Here is a 22,774-nt window from a genome sequence, read left to right as displayed (position 1 = left end):
ACAGAATAGGAAACTGAGGCTCCAAAAGAAATTTACCCAAGGTCATAATAAGTGGCAGGATAGAGGCATGAAACTAAAACAAGTCAATGTTTAGATTCCTAATACAGTAGAAAAGCTGCTTATCCTCCTCGGCAAAGGCCATCCAACCTGTCCTCACTGGTCCTGGTCATTCTGCTTTGCTCAAAACATCCATGAGATACCTTCCCTGAAGGAGGCATGGCTGTACATGCCACAGATACTTCAGGGAGAAGCCTGGCCTTGCCACTGCAGACTTTCCAGAAGGAGGAAGGCGGGCTTTAAACCAGCACTCACACAAAGTATGCTTTATGGAGGGCTGTGAAGCAGAAGTGGAAGATGCTATGGATGCATGAACTAATAGTCTGATGCCCAGCCCACCTCACAGTAAGGAGAGGGCATGAAGGTCAAGGAGAGTTAGACCAGTCTATAAACAGTAAGGCAAAGAGTGTAACGCATTTACTGCATCTCAGCGATAAAATGAATCATTGCTCTTTAAAAATACCTTATTTGATGGTTCATACCTTCAAGGACTAACAAAATCACAAACCAGATGTTGTGGCTTATTTATTTATTTATTTATTTATGCCACCAGGGTTCTATTGCTGGGGCTCAGTGTCTTCATGATTCAGTGTTTCTGGTTGCCATTAATTTTTTTAAATTAATTAATTTTTAAAATAAAATATTTATTTATTTATTCCCTTTTGTTGCCCTTGTTTTATTGTTGTAGTTATTATTGTTGGATAGGACAGAGAGAAATGGAGAGAGGAGGGAAAGACAGAGAGGAGGAGAGAAAGATAGACACCTGCAGACCTGCTTCTTTACCACTTGTGAAGCGACTCCCCTGCAGATGGGGAGCTGGGGGATCGAACTGGGATCCTTATGCTGGTCATTGCACTTTGTGCCACCTGCGCTTAACCTGCAGCGCTACTGCCCGATTCCCATCATTAATTTTTTTATAGAGGTTGAGAGACAGAGACAGGGAGGAGAGATACCAGCAGCACTGCTCCACCACTTGTGAAGCTTCCCCCCATAGTTAGAAACTGGGGACTTGGGGAGTCAGGCAGTAGCACAGCAGGTTAAGCGCTGGTGGTACAAAGCACAAGGACTGGCTCAAGGATCCTGGTTCCAGCTCCTGGCTCCCCACCTGCAGGGGTGCCGCTTCACAGGCGATGAAGCAGGTCTGCAGGTGTCTATCTTTCTCTCCCCCTCTTTGTCTTCCCCTCCTCTCTCCATTTCTCTCTATCCTATCCAACAACGACATCAATAATAGCTACAACAACAATAAAACAAGGGCAATAAAAGGGAATAAATAAATATTAAAAATATTTAAAGAAGAAAAAAAATTGGAGACTTGGGGGCCAGGTGGTAGCACAGTGAGTTAAGTGCACATGGTGCAGAGTGCAAGGGCTGGAGTAGGGATCCCGGTTCAAGCCCCCGGCTCTCCACCTGCAGAGGGATCACTTCAAAGGCGATGAAGGAGGTCTGCAGTTGTCTTTCTCTCCTCCTCTCTGTCTTCCCGTTCTCACTCCATTTCTTTCTATCCTATCCTATCCAGCAACAGTGACAGCAATAACAACAACAATAATAACAAAAACAATAAACAAGGGCAACAAAAGGGAAAAAAATAGGCTCTAGGAGCAGTGGATTCGTAGTGCAGGCACCAAGCCCCAGCCATAACCCTGGAGACAAAAAAAAAGGGGGGGGGGGAACTTGGGAGTCAGGGATGTGGTACACCTGGTCAAGTGCACATTACAGTGTGCAAGGACCCAGGTTCGAGTCCCCACTTCCTACCTGCCAGGGGAAAGTTTCATGAGTGGTGAAGCAGTACGGCAGGTGTCTCTCTGTCTATCACCCCCTTCCCTCTCAATTTCTGGCTGTGTCTATTCAATAAATAAATCCAGATTAAAAATAAAAAGAAACTGGGGACTTAAACCTGAGTCCTCTTAAATGGTACAGAGTGTGTAGTCCGCTGGGTGTGCCACCACACAGCCCCTATTTATCTTTCACGCAGACAACTGCTCAGCTCTGGCTTATGGTGGTGCAGGAACTGAACCTGAGACTATGGAGCCTCAGGCATGAACGTATTTTTACATAAACTTTATACTATCTTTCCTACTATTTCCAATTTTTTAAAAACCACCCAGCAGAGAGAAGAGACAGCTGAGCCAGTCAGGCACAGTGCCCCAGGACTGACTACATGGGAGCACCACGGGTGACAAGTGGGGAGATCCATGAGTGGTGGAACAATGCTGAAGTGCTTTACTTCTTTTACTCTAATGTAAAGAGGAGGAAGAGTAGGAGGGAGAGAGAGAAAGGAAGAAAAAGAGAAAATCCATACAGCATGTCACATTTTAACTAACAAATCTTGGGGAATCTCTGCTTCTTTTGTTCCATTCTTTCTTTTTCTTTCTTTCTTTTCTGCCTCCAGAGTTATCATCAGGGCTCCACGCTGGCACTATGAATCCACTGCTCCTGGTGGCCATTTTTTCCACTTGATTGGGTTAGATAGAGAGAAATGGAGAGAGGAGGGGGAGACAGACAGGAGGGGGAGACAGAGAGAGAGAGAAAGACAGACACCTGCAGCGACTGCCCTGCAGGTGGGGAGCCGGGGGCTTGAACCCAAATCCTTCTGCAGGTCTTTGCACTCTGTACTCAGTGCGCTTAACTGTGTGCGCCACAACCCAGCCCAGTCTCCATTCATTACTAGACCTCATCTGTTTAGTGAAGCATCTCACAATTCCATAAAAAGGCTGATGACAGAATGGAGGAGCAAGTGCACTAAATTTGCTGGAGATCACAGTCATTAAACCTGTAAGTACTACATTCAAACCTTGAGAACGTGATATCAAAGCCATAAACTTTGCTTTTCCAGCAGCAATGAACACCACTTGGAGACTACTGCAGACATGAGGAATCTCAAATCCACCCCAGACCTCCTGAATCAGAAGCAGAATTTTAACACAATCCCTAGGTGATTCACGAAAACATAAAAGTTTGAGAAATGCTGCTCTAATTCACAATGCCAGACTATGACTGAAACTGCTGGGACAGCTCAGCATGAATGGAAGACAGAGTCTATTCATTAGAGGAATTTGGAGCAGGGAGCAAGCAGATCACAGGAATAACCCACTCCATTCAGACTTCAGACGATTAGCACTATGCCCTATCCTCCTCTCAACTCCACACCTCTGGTCACTCTCCTAGGGTTGTTTTAGGATTTGCAGAATAACAGGTTGTATTTGTTTTTGTTAATAAACTTAATTTGCATGTTTTTCTTTTGAATTTTTTGAACTTTATTTAACTTGATAGGACAGAAATAAATTGAGAGAGAAGGCAGAGAAAAAGAGAGAGCGAGAGCGAGAGAGAAGGAAAGAGAGACAGAGATACCTACAGTACTGCTTCATTGCTCATGAAGTTTCCCCTGCAGGTGGGGAACTGGGAGCTTGAAGCTAGGTCATTGAGCACTGTAACATGTGCACTCAACCAAGCACGGCAACACCCCAGTCTCCTGTTTTTCTTTTTTAAAGATTTGCTTTATGTCTCTTATATGAGACAGAATCCAGAGCCCCTTTAGTATATGTAGGAGATCAAGCCAAGAGTCTCAAAAATGCAAATCTGGTGCTCTCTGCCAGCCGTCCAATTTCCTTGGCTCCACTGTGTGTGTGTGTGTGTGTGTGTGTGTGTGTGTGTGTGTGTGTGTGTGTGTATGTGTGTGTGTGCTCACACACGTGTGCATTTTTGACCAGAGCAACTGTCAGTTCTGGACATTGTGGTACCATGTTGGACCTGGGACCCCTTGCTTGCAAATCCTCTTTGCAACCACTGCACAACCCCTTTGGCCCCTATAACTGATTTTCTTCTTTTGTGGTTACTGGGGCTTCACTGCCCTGGGCTGACTTTTCCCCTATTTTTCAGGAAGAAAAGAAAACACGGAGAAAAGAAAAGACCACAGAACTGAAGCTTTCGCCAGTGTGGTGGGGACTAGGCTAGAATCTGGGTTATAGGCATAGCCAAGCAGGTGTAGTACTCAGGCGAGCTGTTTTGCAAGGCCATATAAACTTAACCTTTAGAGGCACATCTTGATGGTTATGCAAAGGGCTTTCATGCCTGAGGCTCAGAGGTCCCAGGTTCAATCCCTAGCACCACCATAAAGGAGAGCCAGTGTTCTGGAGTGTGTCTGTCTCTCTCATTAACATAAAATTCATTAGTTTTTTAAAAGCACGTTTGGGTACAATCTGTGAACCAATACTGACATGCCACTATCACCTACAGTTCATAGTTTACATTGGGATTCACCCTTCTAACTAGTTTCTAACTCCTGGGACAGGATATCTATTAAGGAAAAAATTGGGGTTGCCTGACTCCACGAACCTAACTTCCTTCTGAATTCAAGTGTTTCTGAGTCTCGCAACAACAGAACACGTGCTATCTGCTCTTAGCTTCCTCAGCTCTTCATCACACTTGGGCTGATCCACTTGTATCTCTGCGGGATGGGGTTAAAGAGGCTGGAGCCAAAAAGGTCACAGCTCTGAAGGACTGAGCAGCAGAGGAAAGAGATGAATAGTAAATTAGGGGGGCACAAAACTACCTCCTCTTCTGCCACAAGCCAGGTCAGGATCCATGGCAACAACCCCCACACTATGCCCCCCCTCCCCTAAAGCTTAGCCACATCTCCAGGAGCCCTGGTTCCCAGCGGAAGCCAAAGTTTGGCCAGCAGCTCTGTTGGGACACAGTCCTGACTCACCCTGCTCTCCCTCCCTGACTTGATCAACATCTCTCAGGATCTGGGAGCAGTGATAAAATGAAGCACGGTCATGGACAGTCAGATGCTGACGAAGTGAGTGTGCCTTTCCCAGTGTCCTGGGGCCCGTTCCCTCCCATCAGAGCAGATGGCTGGAGGAGACAGTCATCTGTCTGAGGAAACTCCACGTCTTAATTCTAACTCAGGGGTGGGGGGGGGGTAGGGACTGCCTTGAAAGCAAATAAAGTCTAAAAGTCTAAGAGGTCAACAAGTATATATTTAATTTTGAGGAGCACAGTAAAACTTTTTTTTTTTTTTTTTTTTTTACCTAGAGTCTCATTTTAATCCTTCTTGATCATTTCTCAGTTGTTTTCATCCTATATCCTTCTGGGGTCAGCCACACCCATGTTACAGCTGATACAGAGGAAGTTCAGATATACAGATTCCTGCTCACCTAGCTCACCCTGGACTCTCCTACGTACAGGAGGACATTACTGTTTTACAAGTTTCTTTGTAAATAAAAGCAGCAAAGAAAGTTTTTTCCTTTAGGCCCTAAGACTTGGGACTGGAATACCAAAATCTTCTGTGATTGTGGATGGTTATAGTTATTCAGATGCTTTCTCTTCCTTAGAACTTCCAGAGCCCAGGACCCAAGCTCACAGCGTCATGTAAGGAGTGCAAATCTGAGACAACAGTGAGTGGCGAGGATGATAGTGGGCCGGCTAAGAGGGCAGCTGTTGCCCTGCCCCAGGTGATTCTGGTCTCACACTGATATGGGGTAGCAGAGTGGTCTTCTCACTTGAAAGACTAGGAACCAGAGTTTTTCTGTTTGTTTGTTTGTCTGTTTGCCTGCTTCCCCCCCTTCAGTTTTATTTATTTATTTACTTTGTTAATTATCTTTACTTATTAGATAGAGACAGCCAGAAATTGAAAGGGTAGGGGAGACAGAGAGGGAGAAAGACAGAGAAGCTTTCTCCCTGCAGGTGGGGACCAGGGGCTTGAACTAGGTCCTTGTGCACTGACACATGTGTGCCCAACAGGTGCATCACAACCTGGACCGTTTGCTTGTTTTTTTCCCCAAAATGTGAAATTTCACTTTTACATACTGGCAAATATTGAAAGTGTTTAAAATATATTTGTCTTTTGGCTAGAGACAGAGAAATTGAGAGGTAAAGGGGGAAATAAAGAGGTGGGAGGGAGAGAGAGAGGGAGGGTGGAAGAGAGAGAGACAGAGAGAGAGGAGCCGACCTGCAGCACTGCTTCACTGCTGATAAAATTTTCCTTCTGTAGGTTGGGACCGGGGACTTGAGTTGGGTCCTTGTACATTGTCATGTGTGTACTCAATCAGGTGTACCACCACCACCTAGCCCCCCAATAAAAATGTTTTTAGACTGATAAGCCACCCAAACAAAATTTGCCTGAATTTGTGATTGCTATCAAGGTGTTCCTCTGTCATTTCTCTCCTATTCAAGGCAACACATTGGCCCCCACCATGCTGTTGTCAGGTGAGGGTCTAACTCTAGAGATCACCCAGGAGCTCTAGCAGTTCCAAGCCCGTGACCCATTAGCTGAGAAGTGTCAGCTCCAAGTAAATACTGCACCACATAGTGCTCAACACTGGTTATGCCAATCTGCTTCGGTGTAATCCAAGCTGCTGATTACCATCTACAAAGCCCTGCATGGGTGGAGTTCTGGTTACTTCAGAACTGTTCCTCTCTCCTTGGGCTAGAGTATGACCTCAGCTCTCCCATGTAAGAGCTCATGTTGAGCACGCTAAGCCCCAGTACTAGAATCTATAACTAGAATCTAGGAAGCTCTGGAGGAACCATGAAGCTTCAGCAAGTTGCCTCATAGTCCTGCCCACCATCAGAGCAGAGCAGGCGGTCTCTGGGGCACTGCGGGAGTCCCGATATTTAGGCCATGCCTGAGGTGCGTGAAACACGTGCCTTTTCCTTTTTCTCTCTTTCTGTGATGTCTCAGGGATTTCAGGGAAAACCTAGGAGATACTCTCTGTTCTGCCTCAAGTTAAGACTGGGGTTTCTGCTCAAACACTGCAGTCAGCCCAGTTTCTGTCCCTTCTGAGAAACATCAAATTGGGGCCAACGCTTTTGGCAAACACTATTTCAACTGAACAATGTAAAACTGAGCCAGAGTGGGTTGTGGCAGGCAACCTCCTCAGGCTTTAGAACAACCAACAATGTGCTCTTGTCCCCCAAGTCAGGGTGGGAGCAGGGAGAAATCCTCTTAATTTTTTTCTCCTTCTCCATCTGAGTGGCTCCTGCCATCTCTTCTCCAGAGAAGCCAGGCGGGTGGGCAGCTTGCTTTCCTGGCTCTGGGGAATACAAACAGGAGTACCATGGAAACCCCCAGAGTATGCATGACACTGCAATAGGAACAAAACCCCTTTAAGCCCAGAAACAAAAATCCAAACTCTCTACGATGGCTGTGGAAGGTACCCACTGAGGGGCGCAGGCAGGCGACTGACCCAGAGCATCACATGCTGAGGGCTCTGAACCTCAGCCTAAAGATGGATGAGGAAAAAGGGAGTCTAAGACCTGTTTCAACACCTCACCTCCCAGCCCTGAGATGGCACCACAGGGATGAAGACCTACTCAGGTTTCGAGTCTAGAATGCCCCAGAATTCTAAGCAAGCCATGGCTGTTTTCCTGCCTGGTAGAAGTTTCCAGGAAAGACTCAAGGTCAGAATAGTTCTTACACAATAGCAGGAGATCTCTCTGTTCTTCCCTTCTTCTATATAATACCCAAAAATATGCTGTGTAAGGAGGGAACTTACCGATGTTCGGATGTTTCAAAAGTCGGCATATCCGAGCCTCACGTTCTAGTTTCTGGTGATCTAGAAGCAGAAGAGTGAAAGCAAAAGTTATCAACCATCCACCCTATTTGTGGCCAACTGACTAGTCAAACTCTTTCAATTCTAAGGTACTACTTGTCTTTTTTTTTTTTTTAAATGAATGCAACAAGTCATAGAAATCCTAGAGACAGTACCTACAACTACTTTTTCTACAGGAGGAAAGCACCTCAAGATACTGAATGGCAAAGCTAGCATTACTTATTTATTTATTGCCACAAGGTGATTGCTGGGGCTCATTGTTGGCACTATGAATCCATGGCTTCCAGAGCCATTTTTCCTTTCTCTCTCTCTCTTTCTTTTTCCTTTCTTCCTTCCTTCCTTCCCCCTTCCTTCCTTCCTTCCTTCCTTCCTCCTTTCCTTTCCCTTCCCTTCCCTCCCTTCCCTTCCCTTCCCTTCCCTTCCCTTCCCTTCCCTTCCCTTCCCTTTCCTTTCTTTCTTCCTTTCTACTTTATTAAACAGACAGGACAGTGAGAAACTGAGAAGGGAGCTTCCCCCTTGCAGGTGGGGATCAGGGACTTGAACCTGGGTACTTCTGCCTGGTAATGTGTGTGCTCAACATTACCTGCCCAAAGTTACACAGACAGGGAGTAGATGCAGGTGGTATGAGTTCAGAGACCTCTTTTTTTCCTATCAGTATGCTATAGATAAGTAAAAATGCTGGGCTTTGGGTGTCACTGCCTGGGCCCCCAAACCTAGGATTTGAACTCATGCCTTCAACTAAAACTTCAGTGGTTTTCCCACTACAGCAAGGTTATCATTGAACCAGGGTATCCAGAATCTCTTATACAGGCAGATACATCTTTTAACTTATGTTTATGACATCCCTATGAAGGTGTACTATTATGATGCCTGTTATTATTATATGAGGGTGTACTATTATGATGCCTGTTATTACTATATGAGGGTGTACTATTATGATGCCCAGGATCCTCTTGGCCACCCACTGCTATAATCGTTGACCTTTTGGCACTCAAACTCTGGGGTTACTCTGATTTGGTAAAATGACCCAAACCCAAGAGTCCCCAGATTCAAGGAGCTACATTAGTCAATGCCTTCCAGAGAAAAACAGAAGTTTCATGATGTAGAAAGGATGCCACTGCTCAAAGCAAGATGGCCAGAGGCCTTCCCCATTACTCCTCCCTAGTGCTTGCTTGGTAAAATCCCAACATCACCTTCTTCACAGTTGTCTCTGTTCCACTGAGCAAACTTCCATTTCCCCTCCTAGTAATCAAACCCCCATCTTCTCTCTCTATAATAGGCACGTAAGGGCTTGTCAATAACATCAAGAGCTGTGGTAAGAACTACTATTCCCTAAGTATTTATTATATGCCTTTTCTACTGTAGAATCATCTTATTTCATCCTCATAGAAGAATCATCTTTTTTACACTTAATAAAAAAATCAAGCGAAGTAGGGGGGTCTAATTAGCTACCCTGCACTATAAAAGAGGAAACTGAGGCTTACAAAGATAAAGCAAAAAGGCAGGGATAGATAGCGTTATTGTTATGCAAAGAGACTTTACACCTGAGGCTCCGAAGTCCCAGGCTCAACCCCCCCCTCCCCCGCACCACCACAAGCTAGAGCTGAGCAGTGCTCTGGTAAAAAACAAACAGCAACAACAACAAAAACAGAACAGTCAGAGAAAGTAGCACACACCTGCCTTGCCATACATGTAGGTTAGGTTCGAGCTCTAGTATCCTACAGCAAGTGCTAGGATGGCACTGGAAAAAGCTCTGGTGCTGTGGTGTCTCTCTCTCCCTGTCTGTTCTTCTCTACCCCACTGCTCACAGCAGAGAAACTGCATGTATGAGGTCCTTGGAACACACACACACACACAGAGAGAGAGAGAGAGAGAGAGAGAGACAGAGAGAGAGAGAGAGAGAGAGAAAGGGAGAGGGAGAGGGAGAGGGAGAGAGAAAGCAAAGCAACCCACCTGAAGTTACACAGACAGGGAGTAGATGCAGGTGGTATGAGCTCAGAGACCTTTTTTCCTATCAGTATGCTATAGATAAGTAAAAATGGGCTTTGGGGTGTATCAGGGAGGGGTAGTAAGTCCAAGTCATTTCAACTCTTTCAAACCCAGGAAGGCACCTTATACCCACATCTGCCAAGTCTCTCTTGGTAGGGGCTTCTGTCCCTCCATGTCTACCCCAAACAGCAAAGCCCCCCTATGGAGCCTCTCATGAGCCTACAAGCCCTCCTACAAGGCAGGTGCTATGAATATCTCCATTTTACAGATGATGAAACTAAGGCCCAAAGAAGTTCAATAACATATTAAAGGCCCTACAGCAGGAAAGGGATAGAACTGGGATTCAAACCTAGTTCATCTGAGATAATGTATTCTGAGATAATATAGTGATTATAGACTAGAAGAAATTCCTATTTTTTGCTTCACCAACCACCCCCAGTTTTGTCCTAAACTTTCCTTCTCACAACAGCTCTGTGGAAGAAGGAGGTGGGGATAGGCGGAGATTAGTTCCTGTTGCCCAGCTAATCCATCCCAGCTGCCTAAGGATCTGGGTCAGGCTTTCCTTCCCATCCTCTGGGTCAGCATGCCCACTGACCAGGATGTAGCCAGAAGAACCCTAGTTCTCCCACATAGTTCCATGCCAGGAACCCTTTAGTCCCAGGGAACCTTCAAAAATTGTAGTTAAGGAAGCACAGTAACACCCGTGTTTGCCATGGCTCTTTCCTTCTAGATCTGATGGGGAGGCTATCAGACCTCACTGCCTCTTTCCCTACTGGGATGTGGGATGGAGGCACCAAGCTAGCCAGTGACAAAGCTGCCCTCTCTCTGACCACTCACCTCACCACCCTCCGACCCACAACTCTCAAGCTGGGCAGCCCAGGTAGGTGCAGGAGAACAGCATCTTGCAGTGTGGAGGTGGCAGCGGAGGGGAAGGCCTAGAAGAGTAATGTTTATCTCCTCCCTTAAGACTCTTACTGGCTAATGGTTACAGTTCTACAACAGCAACAACACTAAAAATAATGGTGCTTTGGCTTTACCAGTGACTCTGAGCCAGGAGACAGATACACAGATTTACGCTTCCAGCCCCTCAAAGGAGCTTCCTAGGGTTCAGAGGGTCCTTGTCTGCCACTGCATTCATCCCTCAATCCAAGAGGAGGAGCTCCATGTTCTGAGTGAGGACTGTGTCTTCTCTGAACCCTGAATCAAGTCTTGGTACTTGCTTTGATCCTTTTTTTTTTTTTAATATTTATTTATTTCCTTTTGTTGCCCTTGTTGTAGTTATTATTATTGTTATTGTTGTTGGATAGGACAGAGAGAAATGGAGAGAGGAGGGGAGACAGAGAGGAGGAGAGAAAGATAGACACCTGCAGACCTGCTTCACCGCTTGTGAAATGACTCCCTTGCAGGTGGGGAGCCGGGGGCTTGAACTGGGATCCTTGTTCCGGTCCTTGCACTTAGCGCCACGTGAGTTTAACCCTCTGCGTTACCACCTGACTCCCTGTTCTGATCCTTAACCATGAATTCTGGTCACTAACACGTCAGTTTTAGAGTCAGACACACCCCACGAGACTCCCAGGACTATCACATCAGTTTATCAAACCCATTTAAGTTTCATTCATTCATTCATTCATTCAAAAAAAAATTTAGTGAGGCCTACTATGTGACAGGCACTGTTTTAGATGCTGGGGATACAGCAGTACACAAAACACAAAAATCTCCACCATTACAGAGTTGATATACTAGTGTAGTCGATGGCAACATGTGATGTCATGCTAAGTGTAATGCAGAAAAATAAGAGGGAAGAGGCAACACATAGACTTAAATAGGATGGCCAGGAAAAGAGTCACCTTTTGGAGGCTGGGTGGTGCACCCAACTGAGCACATGTTTCAATGCACAAAGACCCAGGTTTGAGCTCCCTCTCCCTACCTACAGGGGAAGCTTCACAAGTGGTGAAATAGGTCTGTAGGTGTCTCTCTTTCACTTTTCCGCTCTATCTCCCCTTCCTCTCTCAAGTTCTCTCTGTCCTATTAAATAACATAGAAAGGAAGACAGAAGGAAAGGAAGGAAGGAAGGAAGGAAGGAAGGAAGGAAGGAAGGAAGGAAGGAGCCACTGGGGGCAGTGGAGTTGTAGTGTTGGCACTGAATCCCAGTAATAACCACAGTGACAACAAGAAAATAAGAAAGAGGGTGGAGGATAGATAGCATAATGGTTATCAATCCCCCACACCACCATAAGCCAGAGCTGACTAGTGCTCTGGTAAAAAAAAAAAAAAGAAAGAAAGAAAGAGAGAGAGAGAGAGAAAATAGGAAAAGGGGGGGCCAGGTGGTGGTGCCCCTGGTTAAGTGCACATATTATGGTACACAAAGACCCAGGTTCAAGCCCCTGGTCCCCACTTGCAAGGGGAAAGCTTCACAAGTGGTGAAGCAGGACTGCAGGTGTCTCTTCCTCTCTATTGCCCCCCTCCTCTCAATTTCTCTCTGTCTCTATACAATAATAAATAAAAATATATATTAAAAAAAAAGAAGGAAGGAAGGAAATTAGAGTCTCCTCATTTCTGAAACAGAGGCAGTGGTACCTGTGGATTAAATGGATTTACCAGGTAAGTGCTCAGCATGGGAAATGGTACTCATGGACTGTCTCCTTCCCAAAGGCCCAGTGATGAAATAAACAAGGCTTCTCGAGTTGGCTTTGTCTACCATCAGAGACATGGAAGGAGTTGAACTCACTCTCCTTCAGTCTGGGAAGCCACAGGGTTTCACCATAGCCTTCCCATAAGGGAGGAGGAATTCCTACCATTTTGCTGGGACACAACCACATCTACAGGTAAACATTGGCAGAAAAGGATCTTCAGAGGACAGAGCCTTGAAAGTGCTGCTGCTAGTAAGATCCCTCCTCTTCCTCAGAATTAGCCTTGTTGGATGTGTTGCCCTGCCATCTAGAAGCTCTGGTCAATGAGCCATGTGGTTTCTGCCTACCACATTCTCCCTGCCTCTTTATACCCCCGCAGCTGGCCAGCACCCTAGCTTCTCCAGCTGTCATCTGCTGTCTCTCTCCCACCTACCCCCACTTCCTCACCCCCTACTTCCTATCCTGTCATCCCCTCCAGGGATGGTCCATGTCTGGGGAAAAGCAAAGACTCCACTCTAGCAGTAGCAGCAGCAGCAGCTTTACAGGAACAAATCATGGTTTTTAGAGCATCATTCCCAGACACTAAGAGCTGTCCTAGCTAAACACAGTGTCCCCAATCCCTAAAGGGTCAATGCTTCGCCCACAGTGTTAGGTGTAGGCCTTACTTGATATCCCACTGTGCTAACATGCCAGGTGGTGTTCCTTCCTGTCACAAAGGTGATTTTCTCCCTTGAGACATCCCTCTTCCCAATGACCACTGAGCTCACTGTTCCTCAGAAACAGCTCACACCTTCCAAGGCTGACCTGACTGTCTTCCCGCCCGCCTTCTATTGGGCTTGTCCCCGTCCGCTAACACAGCCCTGCCCCCCTTTCCTGTTTGACAGCAGCCACTTCCCGCTTTTGCACAGGGCCACTTCCTGCCTGCCTGTATGCTACCGCCATGGAGAGAGACCCACCCCTGCTGGCCTTCAGCCCAGCTCCAACCACAGCCCTTTGCAAGGCTTTCCCCCTCAAGAGCAGAGGTGGCAACAGGAGCAGAAAGCAGAAGCAGCTGTTATCAGGGACCCACGTCAGGACCTAACCTACAGCCCACCCAGGGCAGAGCCAGGTCTTAGAAAACAAGGTCTCTGGAAGCATCGACTCTTCCTTCTGCCTAAGTACTTCAGGAAGAGGTCCAGGGTACTATGAAGGCCAAGTATCCTTCACAGGAAGGGCATCAAGATGTGAGCAGATGTGCCAAAGGAGGCAATAAAGAGGAAATAGTGAGGAGATAGCCTGCCCCAACAGGGCACACCTAGAGCACGAGCACCTCCCTCCCCTAGGACCCCAGGACAGAACCCTTCTCCAAATACACTCTTCTCCCCAACAAGGGTAGGGCAGGAGGGGGCAAGGAGGCCCAATCGCTGATTCTCCATGCCCCTGCAGGAACAGGCGTGTTGATTTAGTGACATTTCTCTAAAACCATAAATGGTAGCATGAGCTTCAAATAAGATCCTGCTGCCACCTAAACCCACAACTATGAAATAGGAAAGAATACAGACCCCCCCCCAACTCAAGCTATGAGGACCCTCCCCAAGTTCCTACCTCAAAGACACCCTTGATTTTCCACTGAATATCTGAAAGGTCTATGCCTATGTGACTCACATGGGTCATGAGATGGGTCTATGGCCCTATCAATTCCAGATAATCAATGTGAGTATTCTCCTGTATGCCCTATCCCTACTCCAAGCAACAGAGGATCCTATCTAGAATTGCCCTGAAAAGCAAAACATGGGCAATGTAGAGATGTAGTATCACAACCCACATTCCCCAGCTGCTTATAAGCAGCCCCTGGCCTCGGGAACTGACCAGTGCGAATCCTAAACCACAATCCCACTGACCTCACTCTGACACTGTGTGAAGCCACATCCCTTCCTCTTTAAATATCACTGAAAGGTTCAAAGAGCCTCCAATTAAGAGCAAAATCATCCACCATGTATGAGCAGGGGTCATACTTCTAACTTCTTCACACCTACACACCCAAAGATGAGCCGAAGCTTGTGAGTATGAAACATGCCCATGTGAACCCAAAGACTCTATCCTATAGCCTGAAACCCTTCTCATCAGTCCTAGCTTGAGCTATTTAAACCTGCCACATAAAGACTTAAGTTCCACTTTAGCTCTGAAGAGAAGAAAAGCTTTAACTAAGAAGGAAGAGGTAAGCAGTGCCAAGAAGTACCCCATAGCAAGTCTCCCAAACCAGCTTGGATGGAGAAAAATCCCCATGGAGTAACTAGCAAGCCCCAAGAAGGCAAGACTCTGCCTCTGGACATTCTAAATGTACTCAAGGTCCAGAACAGGGTTAGTTGCTGAGGTCTCCATGCTCCCAGCAGGACTCTGGGTGCCTGCAGCCTTTGCCCACTGTTTTGGTGACATTTCCTTCATGGTAACCAGCCCCAAGTAAAACATCCCAGGAAGTAGCCCTAAAAATAGCTCCTCCCAGGGCAGCAGCAAGGGGGGGGGGGAGGGAGAAAAGAGGGGAGCATATGGGAAGCTGCTGCTGCTGCCAGAGCCCAGAAAGTAGAGATGGGGTTGGGGGGATGACTGGAAGTATCCCCACCATAGAGAGGGCTACATTCCTCTGTGGTGTACAGACGGGCCTTAGCCAGGAGAAAGAGATGTGCCCCACTGTGCTTAGAACTCTGGGCCTAGAAGAAGAGGATGGGTGGTGATATATACGGTTCGTCACAGGAACAAAACACACAGAATCTGTGTTTTGAAGAGAAGAGTCAAGAGATAAGTGAAGACCACATTACTTAAGGATGCTGGAATCTGAGCAATGGCAAAATCACCGTCATACCGATAGCTCAAGATGAACAAAACAAATCCTCTACCTTGGTTTCCCCATCTAGGGCAGGTCTGTCTAGTCTTGGGCAGATGACAAAGAGCCCCTGCTAGAGCACTCAAGATGTGCAAAGTACCCATCTCTTCCTGCCACCACCCTTTTAGCACCCATGGGATCAGGCCCCTGTTCGTGTGCCAAGGCTATTCAAAGAACAGCAAGCAAGAGATGGGGCCAGAGTCTGTCACACCCACTCCTTCCCTTCCCTGTCTCCAGTCTCAGTAGAGAATGGAGTCAGTCATTCTGGGGGTTTTACCACAGCCTCAAAGTTGGGAACAAAGCTTCTACCTAGAGACCAGAGCAAGCAGCAGGCAGAAAGCAGGGGCTTTCCCAATAGGCTGGGGCCATCTTCCGACCGCCATCCCTACCCCATGGTGCCAGCACTCAAAGTCATCCTGGGAAGATGGGCGAGAGGGCAGGGTGATAGGCCAGTGCTGTGTGAGCTGAATCACACACAGAGAGTGACTGTGTGATGAAGCAAGCCCCTGGCATAGGTCTTGGCATACAGAAGGGACCTCCAAGATGCTTCCTCATCCACATAGGGAATGGTCAGAGGAGTTCTGTTGCTGATGTGCAGGAGGCTTATCTCTCTGTCAACAAATACTGGTATATTTTATTTTCAGGAGGAAAGCATGCCTTTGCATACAACTTAAATGCTTTGAGTCCCAGAGTTCCAGTACTGCAGATTTCTTTCTCCACTCCTCCACCCCCATTGCTGCTTCACCCTCCCCTCTCTTCACCCAGATCCTTAACAGGAAAGTCTCACTTGGAGATGCCACAGGGGACACAAATGTCATGGGGGCTACTCAGGCCAACACCAAAGGGGCGGAGACTTTCAGCTGGCACCATCCAAGGGGATCCCATTTCAGTCCCTAGGGCCAGCTGGACCCAGAAAGGGACAGTCTTTGCCCTTCTGGTAGCCAACATGCCACAACCCTAATCACTCAGCTTGCACAGTCTTGGACACAGACTAACATGTCAGCCTGGGGGTTCAGAAAGAGGCCCCATATCACACAACAGTCAATGCACACAGATGGTCCTGTACAAGAAGTGATGCCACCTGGAGAAAGGCTGGGCCAAGGTGTGCCTGGTAAATTTCAGAGAGCATGGGAAGAGCAACCGTTGCTACTGTTGCTGATTTTAGACAACATTTCTTAAAGTATGGCTCAGGGACTACCTACAGGAAACCCACTAGGATCCTTGTTAAAAATGCAGATTCTAGGGGAGTCGGGCGGTAGCACAGTGGGTTAAGCGCTAGTGGTGCAAAGCACAGGGGCTGGGCGTAAGGATCCCGGTTCGAGCCCCTGGCTCCCCACCTGCAGGGGAGTCAGGTCTGCAGGCGGTGAAGCAGGTCTGCAGGTGTCTATCTTTCCCTCTCTCTCTTCCCCTCCTCTCTCCATTTCTCTCTGTCCTATCCAACAACAACGGCATCAATAAAAACAACATTAACTACAATAAAACAACAAGAGCAACAAAAGGAAATAAATATTTAAAAAAATCTTTTAAAAAAATGTAGATTTTGAAACCCCATCCCAGACCTCCTGACACAGAATCTGTTTATAGAGCCCAGGAATCTACTTTTTACCTACTTTTTTTTTTCTTTTTGAATCTATTTTTTAAACCACTACTCAAGGTGATCCTTACGCACACTAAAATTGAAATCATTCCTTAGAGGAAGTTCCAACAAGGCTATTAATGACAGAGCGCAGAATCACAACCTACACTGTCTACCTTTAACTCCTATCTGTCCTCTGCTCCAAGCACAGATCTTTAACCTAGTCTATCCTCTCCAACAGTTGTATCAGGCCTACAGTTTGACTCTATGGATCAGAAAAGGGTGAGCCAAGCCAGCAAAAGGGTACAAGGTTTCCAGCAACTTAGCTCTGGAAGTTTCTTGAAAGCAAAATCCAAAAGGTAATTGTGACTGATTATGCATTTTTCTTAATACATCTATTCAACATGTATATGCTCAGCAAGTCTCGGACATTTTGCTGGATTCTGTCCACATCGAAGAAAAGAAACATATATAATCCCTACTCTTACCTCCCAGGTTATCAGGAAGAGGAAAGCTTTTGTTTTCATTTAGCTCCATAGAAATTTCTTCACATGAGTATACAAATTAAATACACAAATAAACACAGAAGTGCTATAATAAACATATTTCGTAATATTTGTTTCTGGTAGCATCTTTAGCTACAGCCATGTGTCCACTTGAAATCCAGATAAATGGTCCAAAGATAAAGGTTTAAGATGCTAATTACTCCGAGGATAAATCTTAAACTATGCAGAAGAAAGGGAGGGCCATTTACCCTTTAACTGTAGCAATATGGGGAAAATGCTTTGGATCCAGCAAGAGTGGGATATAAAATGTTATGCTCCGTGAGGTGAAAAATCTATATGCATATGAATAAAGATAAGAAGGGAATATGAAGATTTAAAAATAAAAAAAGACATAAGGGCTCAGGCTACTGGTGGGGGGTGCTCTTAAATCTTAAAATAACAACTTATCATTGCCATCACCTGGCCCACTAGCTCCTGCATCCAAGACTATTTTAAATGCCTCCTTCAGCCTAGCTAGCCGAGAGCTGAGCTTGGAACCATGGACTCCCTTACGGGCCCCAATTTCACATCCATCTCTGTTCCAAAGCAAATGTGGTGATGTTATGTGACTATGGGTGGCTTAATGTAGACAAGTTATAGACAAAAACCATGCTCAAAGGACAGCCACATGATCTCTATTTTACAACCCAGTCACCAACCCAGACCAAAGACCGCAATGACAAGAAACAACAGAGCAAAAGTATTCTCATCCAGATCCCATCTCCCCACCCCCAGAATACTAGGTGATCTGTGTACCTCCTGAGTCACCTTACCACAGAGGCCAAAGAGAAGCTGCTTGATACCCTCTTTCTTTCCTTGAGGTTGGCAGCACAGAGATTGGTCAACAAGAAAACAGGCAAGGAGATTCAACAAGCAGAGCAAGTTTCTTCAGACCCTCGTGGATGACCCTGGTGGTCCAACCACAATACCAGACACAGAAATCCAACACCTACAGAGTTCTAGACAGACAGACAGTGACAAGTGAAACCCAGCCCCAGCTGCTGTACCTTTATAAAATATACAGCGTAAACTGAGAGGCTACAGGGAAGCCACAGCCTTCACTCCCTAACCCCATGGGCACCAGTCAAATAGGCACCTTGGTCCAATCTCCCCTCCCTTCCCCACCCCCCAAGAGCTAACATCCCCCAGGTCCACCCCTACAGCACAATCCCTGGCTTGCTCCCTCCATCTCCAAGACAACACCCTCCCACTCTCCCACCTCCAAACAGTACTAGCACTTGTATTCCTGACCCCTCTTGCTGTCATTTGTGCTTATCAGTCAGGACCAAGCCTGTGTCCCCAAGCTAACCTGACACATAAGCTACACAACAGAGCTCCAGACTTGGCATAGCCTTTTTGAGCGAGGTGGTCATTAATGTCTGAAGTATGACCTTACACAAGAATCCTCTCCTCGAGGACAAGAAAAATCAAAGAGACATCAAGTTTCTTTCAGTTTGAGCAACGAAAGAAAAATATTAGTTGAGAAAGATGGGACAAGGTTAAAAGGTAAGTCAAGGAAGGGGACATGATAACACAGGTCAGAGAAATTCAAGTGAGTAGGGAAGGAATAGATGTTCAAGGCAGGCAGCTCACAAAGTCACCATACCAGCTATTCTCATATCCCAGAGTCTGGCTCCCAGCTGACTCTCCCTCACCCATCTGTGGGTCAGAGGACACAGGTGAAATGAGGGGAAGAAAAATATTGCATCATTAACTGGAGACACCAGACACCAGCCCCATTTCGGATGTGCTATGGTGCGTAGGCACAGGAAGGATCCATTCTCACACCATCTTGCCTGCTTGCATCCTTGGCCAGAGGACATCTGATAAAAAGCTCAACCCACCAAACTGCTGCTCCACCCCCAGGGGAAGAGGGCATCTGATGGCTCATATAGTTCTAAGGCAACTAAAGTCTCCAAGCTAAGGTGCCCAGAGAGAAGGAAAACAAGAAATAAGTCAAATTTAGGGGCTGGGTAATGGCACACTCATTGGTGTGCTCAGATTACCATGTATAAGGACCCACGTTCAAGTCCCTGGTCCCCACCTGTAGGGAAGAAGCGAAGAAGCTTCACTAGGCGGTGACGCAGTGCTGCGGACATCTTTTCCTCCCTCCCTCTCTCCACCTCCACTGCTCAGCTCCGGCTTATGGTGGTGCAGAAGACTGAAGCCTGGGACTCTGGAGCCTCAGGCGTGAGAGTCTCTTTGGATGCCATTATGCTATCTACCTCCGCCCTCTTCTCTCTTTATCTCCCCCCTTCCAACTCAAATTTCTCTGACTCTATCCAGTAAATGAATAAATAAAAATAATAATTAAAAAAAAAGGAAAGAAGTCACCTTTGTAGCCAATGTAAAAGAACAACAAAAGATGGGGGACGGGAAGGGGACAACAGAGAAAGGGCCTCTTAGTTAGGAGGCAGATACAGTCTTGCTAAACAGGTTACAGAAGTGTCAAAATGACAGAAGCCCACTGTCACCTCTGTGGAATTTTAAATCAGTAGTTTCTCTGATGCTTGGGGACACTGTTACACCTCTTACCACAACAATGCCTAAGTTATTACTGGTCATAACCCACATCTTCATCAGGGTACCCATCCTTGTTCCTAATATATATGCAGCAGTTTACTGCCCAATCCAAATTCCTTTCTGAGTCTCATAACTTGTTTCCCTGCAGCCCTCAATGACCTGACCCATTACCACTGTACTCACCAGACCTGTTCACAGAGCACTTCACACACTGCTGGGTCTGTACCTATCAGATGAGGTGAGTCTGGCAAGCACCCAACACTAAGTTCAAGGAGTGTAAGTTTGAGGTGTGAAAGACAGGGCCTGGCCCTTCCAGCCTTAGGGACTCGGGAAGATCGTACAAGTTAGGGTCCAAGACCTAGGTTTTCACGTTCCTCAGATTCCCCATCCCACCCAGGCAACACTCCTCCCACCCAGACCAGGCTGTTGAGATTTTTCAGAGCATGAGGCATCACTCTCCATCCAGGACAGACTGCATCTGCTGCTGCACCACCAACTTTGTAATTTGATCAAAAAAGCAATCAAGTTCATCTGGCAGGATTTGTTCCCGAGAAGCCCTCGCCAGTAGCAGCCTCCCCTGTTTACAGATTCTCTTCCCTGGGGAGTCTGTTCTGCCGCCTGCTGGGCAGGGGGAGGCTGGGTTTATTAGAGCTGTTCACTTACAGCATTTCTACCCTGAGACACTACTTGGGCATACGCACTAGGACAGACATAGAGTAGCTACCACTGCCCCAAACACAGAGATTCTAAATGTTCCTAGTTAATGCTATCTATTCTGTGCCACCCACCAACCACTCCATATATCACCCCCCCACCCAAAAAAAATCTAACTCCCTTGAGGCTTCAAGTACCACTCCATCTTACAGCTACCTACATTTCTTATGTCTTTATTCTTTTCTACCTGTACACTTCCAGCTCCCCAGACAACTCCTTACTGAATTTTAAAATTCCCCTACCCTGAAATTCCAACTCTGCACCAAGTGTTAAAACAATTCCCAACTCCTGAAACATCTTCAAAAGAAACCATAGCCTCTGGAGGACGCCCCCCCCCCCCCCCACACACACACCAGGGTGGTACCAAGATGGGGAATAACTTACCACGGGCAGACAACTTCTTAGTATTGATGATTTTTGCTGCATACTCCTGTGTGGAGGTTTTCTTCACACACCTGCGGACCACAGAGAAAGCACCCCTGGAGGGAGAAGGGGGAAAGAACTGGGACACAGCGCAAAGCAGAGTGACACAGACACAAGCCTCAGGTCTGAGAACAGGGATGCTCCTATCAGCAGACCTCTAGTCAAAATCACACACGTAGTGATTGATCTTGCCCTCCCATCATGAGGCAGAAGGATGTAGCCACTGCATGACTCTCAACAGAAATGGGTGGGGGAATCCACCCTACTCCCACCCCCACATCTAGTCTGTGGGCAAAGCGGCAGCCCCAATCTCCAGACTGCACATCAGGAGCTGGTGGGCGATGCTTATAACACACACCTGCTGCATATCATGGACAGCCCTGGGGTTCCAGCAAAAGGAACGAGGAGAAGGGGGCACTGACCCGGTCATTCTTCCCGCGGGAACAGTTAAGGGAAGGGGAAGAGAGATTTGCAAGAGTGAATAATCCCCTGAGTGAGAAATCTCCCTCAACTGTGGGGGAAGGTGTGAAAAGTGAGGCTGAAATCGCCTACAACCAGCTTCATCCCACTGCATCCCAGCTCAACTGACAGCAGGGAAAGACAGGATCCAGTTGTGAGTCTCAGACATCAATAGCTCTCATTCCTCAACATATAATATTTGCTTCTAACCACCCCCCACCCAAGAGTTCGCACTCTCCAGCTCTGGAAACGTCTAGGGGGGCAGGCAGGGCGGGGGCTGCAGTGGCCCGGCTCAGCGCCGCGGAGGGGGTGGGGGGGCCGGGGCTGCAGCAGCGGCCAGCTCAGTGCGGAGGGGAGGGGGATGCGGCGGCGGAGGCTGCGGCGCTCGGCTCCCGGGACCACTGCGGGGAAGGGGGAGGGGCCGGGGGTGCCGCAGCACTGCCCAGACGCGGGGCAGGGATCCTGGAAGCGACACTAGCGGGGGGCGGGGCCGGGAACCAAACACCCCCCCACACACACCCGGGCACCGCAGCGGAATTGGAGCTGCAGGGCCGGGGAGGGTCCCGAGTGCCAGGCGCGTGGGACATGGCACAGGATGCCCGGGAGCTCGTGAGCAGGGCGGGGAGGGGACGGCGAGCCGGCGCGGTCAGTGTGAGGGGCGCCTGAAGGGTGCGGGAGGGGCGGGGCTGGAGGGCGCCCAGGAGCGGTCCGGGGGCTGCAGTCTCCGCAACGGCGCGGGGTGCAGCGGTCGGGGTAGCTGGTGCGGGGCGCGGGGAGCCGGAGGCGGCTGGCGGGAAAGGCTGGGGGTGGGGCGGGCCGAGGGGGCGCTGCCGCGACCGGTGTAGGGCCGGGGGCGGGGCGAGGACCGCATAGCGCCCCCGCGGCGGGGTCGGGGTGGGGGGCGGCGAGCGGGCCGTACTTGCCGAGCTCCTCGAAAAGCTGGTAGTCGTCGGTGAAGCGGGTGCAGGTGGCGGTGGTGGCCATGCTGGCGGGCGGGCAAGGCGGACGCGGCGGTGCAGCCCGCGCCGACGTCGGTGCACAGTCACCGCCGCCCGGCTGAGGGAGCAAGAGGAGGAGACGGGGCTGAGCCCGGCAGCACCGCGAGACTTTACCGGGGAGAGCGAGGGAGGGAGTGACACCCCCGCGCCGCCCGCCCCGCCCCCAGCCCCGCCGGCCCCCCGCCCGGCCCCCGGACCGCCTCCGAGGAGGGGCCTTAGGCGGTCCCGCCCCGCCCCGCCCCGCCCCGCCCGGGAGCCGCCCGGATTGGGCTGCGCGAGGCTGCGGAGGGAAGGGGGTCCCAGCCTCCCGCCACCCGCCTGCGTTGGGGGGGCTGGAAGGTTTGCCACGAGCGTGTGGTCCTGGGGCGCGCTCTGCAAAGGGCTCCGAATGTGCATGTGCGAGGGTGTGGTGGGAGTGGTGCAGGGGTAGAGACTACCGAGTTCTCT

General features: G+C 48.4%; 1 protein-coding gene across 24 annotated transcripts in view; it reads right to left on the bottom strand.

The window, feature by feature from the left end:
• Positions 1-22,465, bottom strand: part of CAMK2G (calcium/calmodulin dependent protein kinase II gamma) — a 74,924-nt gene extending 52,459 nt beyond the window's left edge. For 4 of the 24 annotated variants that reach the window (XM_016186968.2, XM_060173846.1, XM_007520336.3 and 1 more), the window contains exons 1-3: positions 22,249-22,456; positions 20,832-20,926; positions 7,554-7,613 (exon numbers count right to left, since the gene is read on the bottom strand). In XM_016186968.2, the coding sequence (XP_016042454.1) occupies positions 7,554-7,613; positions 20,832-20,926; positions 22,249-22,313 (220 nt within the window). In that variant the 5' untranslated portion in view covers positions 22,314-22,456. Of the gene's footprint in view, positions 1-7,553; positions 7,614-20,831; positions 20,927-22,248 lie in introns of all 24 variants that reach the window. The other 20 variants (XM_007520341.3, XM_007520337.3, XM_016186971.2 and 17 more) reach the window with 13 other exon arrangements.
• Between the last annotated feature and the right edge of the window lie 309 nt (positions 22,466-22,774).

Source organism: Erinaceus europaeus, chromosome 1, assembly GCF_950295315.1.
Source record: "Erinaceus europaeus chromosome 1, mEriEur2.1, whole genome shotgun sequence".
NCBI lineage: Eukaryota > Metazoa > Chordata > Mammalia > Eulipotyphla > Erinaceidae > Erinaceus > Erinaceus europaeus.
Note: the sequence above shows the minus strand (reverse complement) of the source record. Positions and strands in the feature narration are given on the sequence as shown.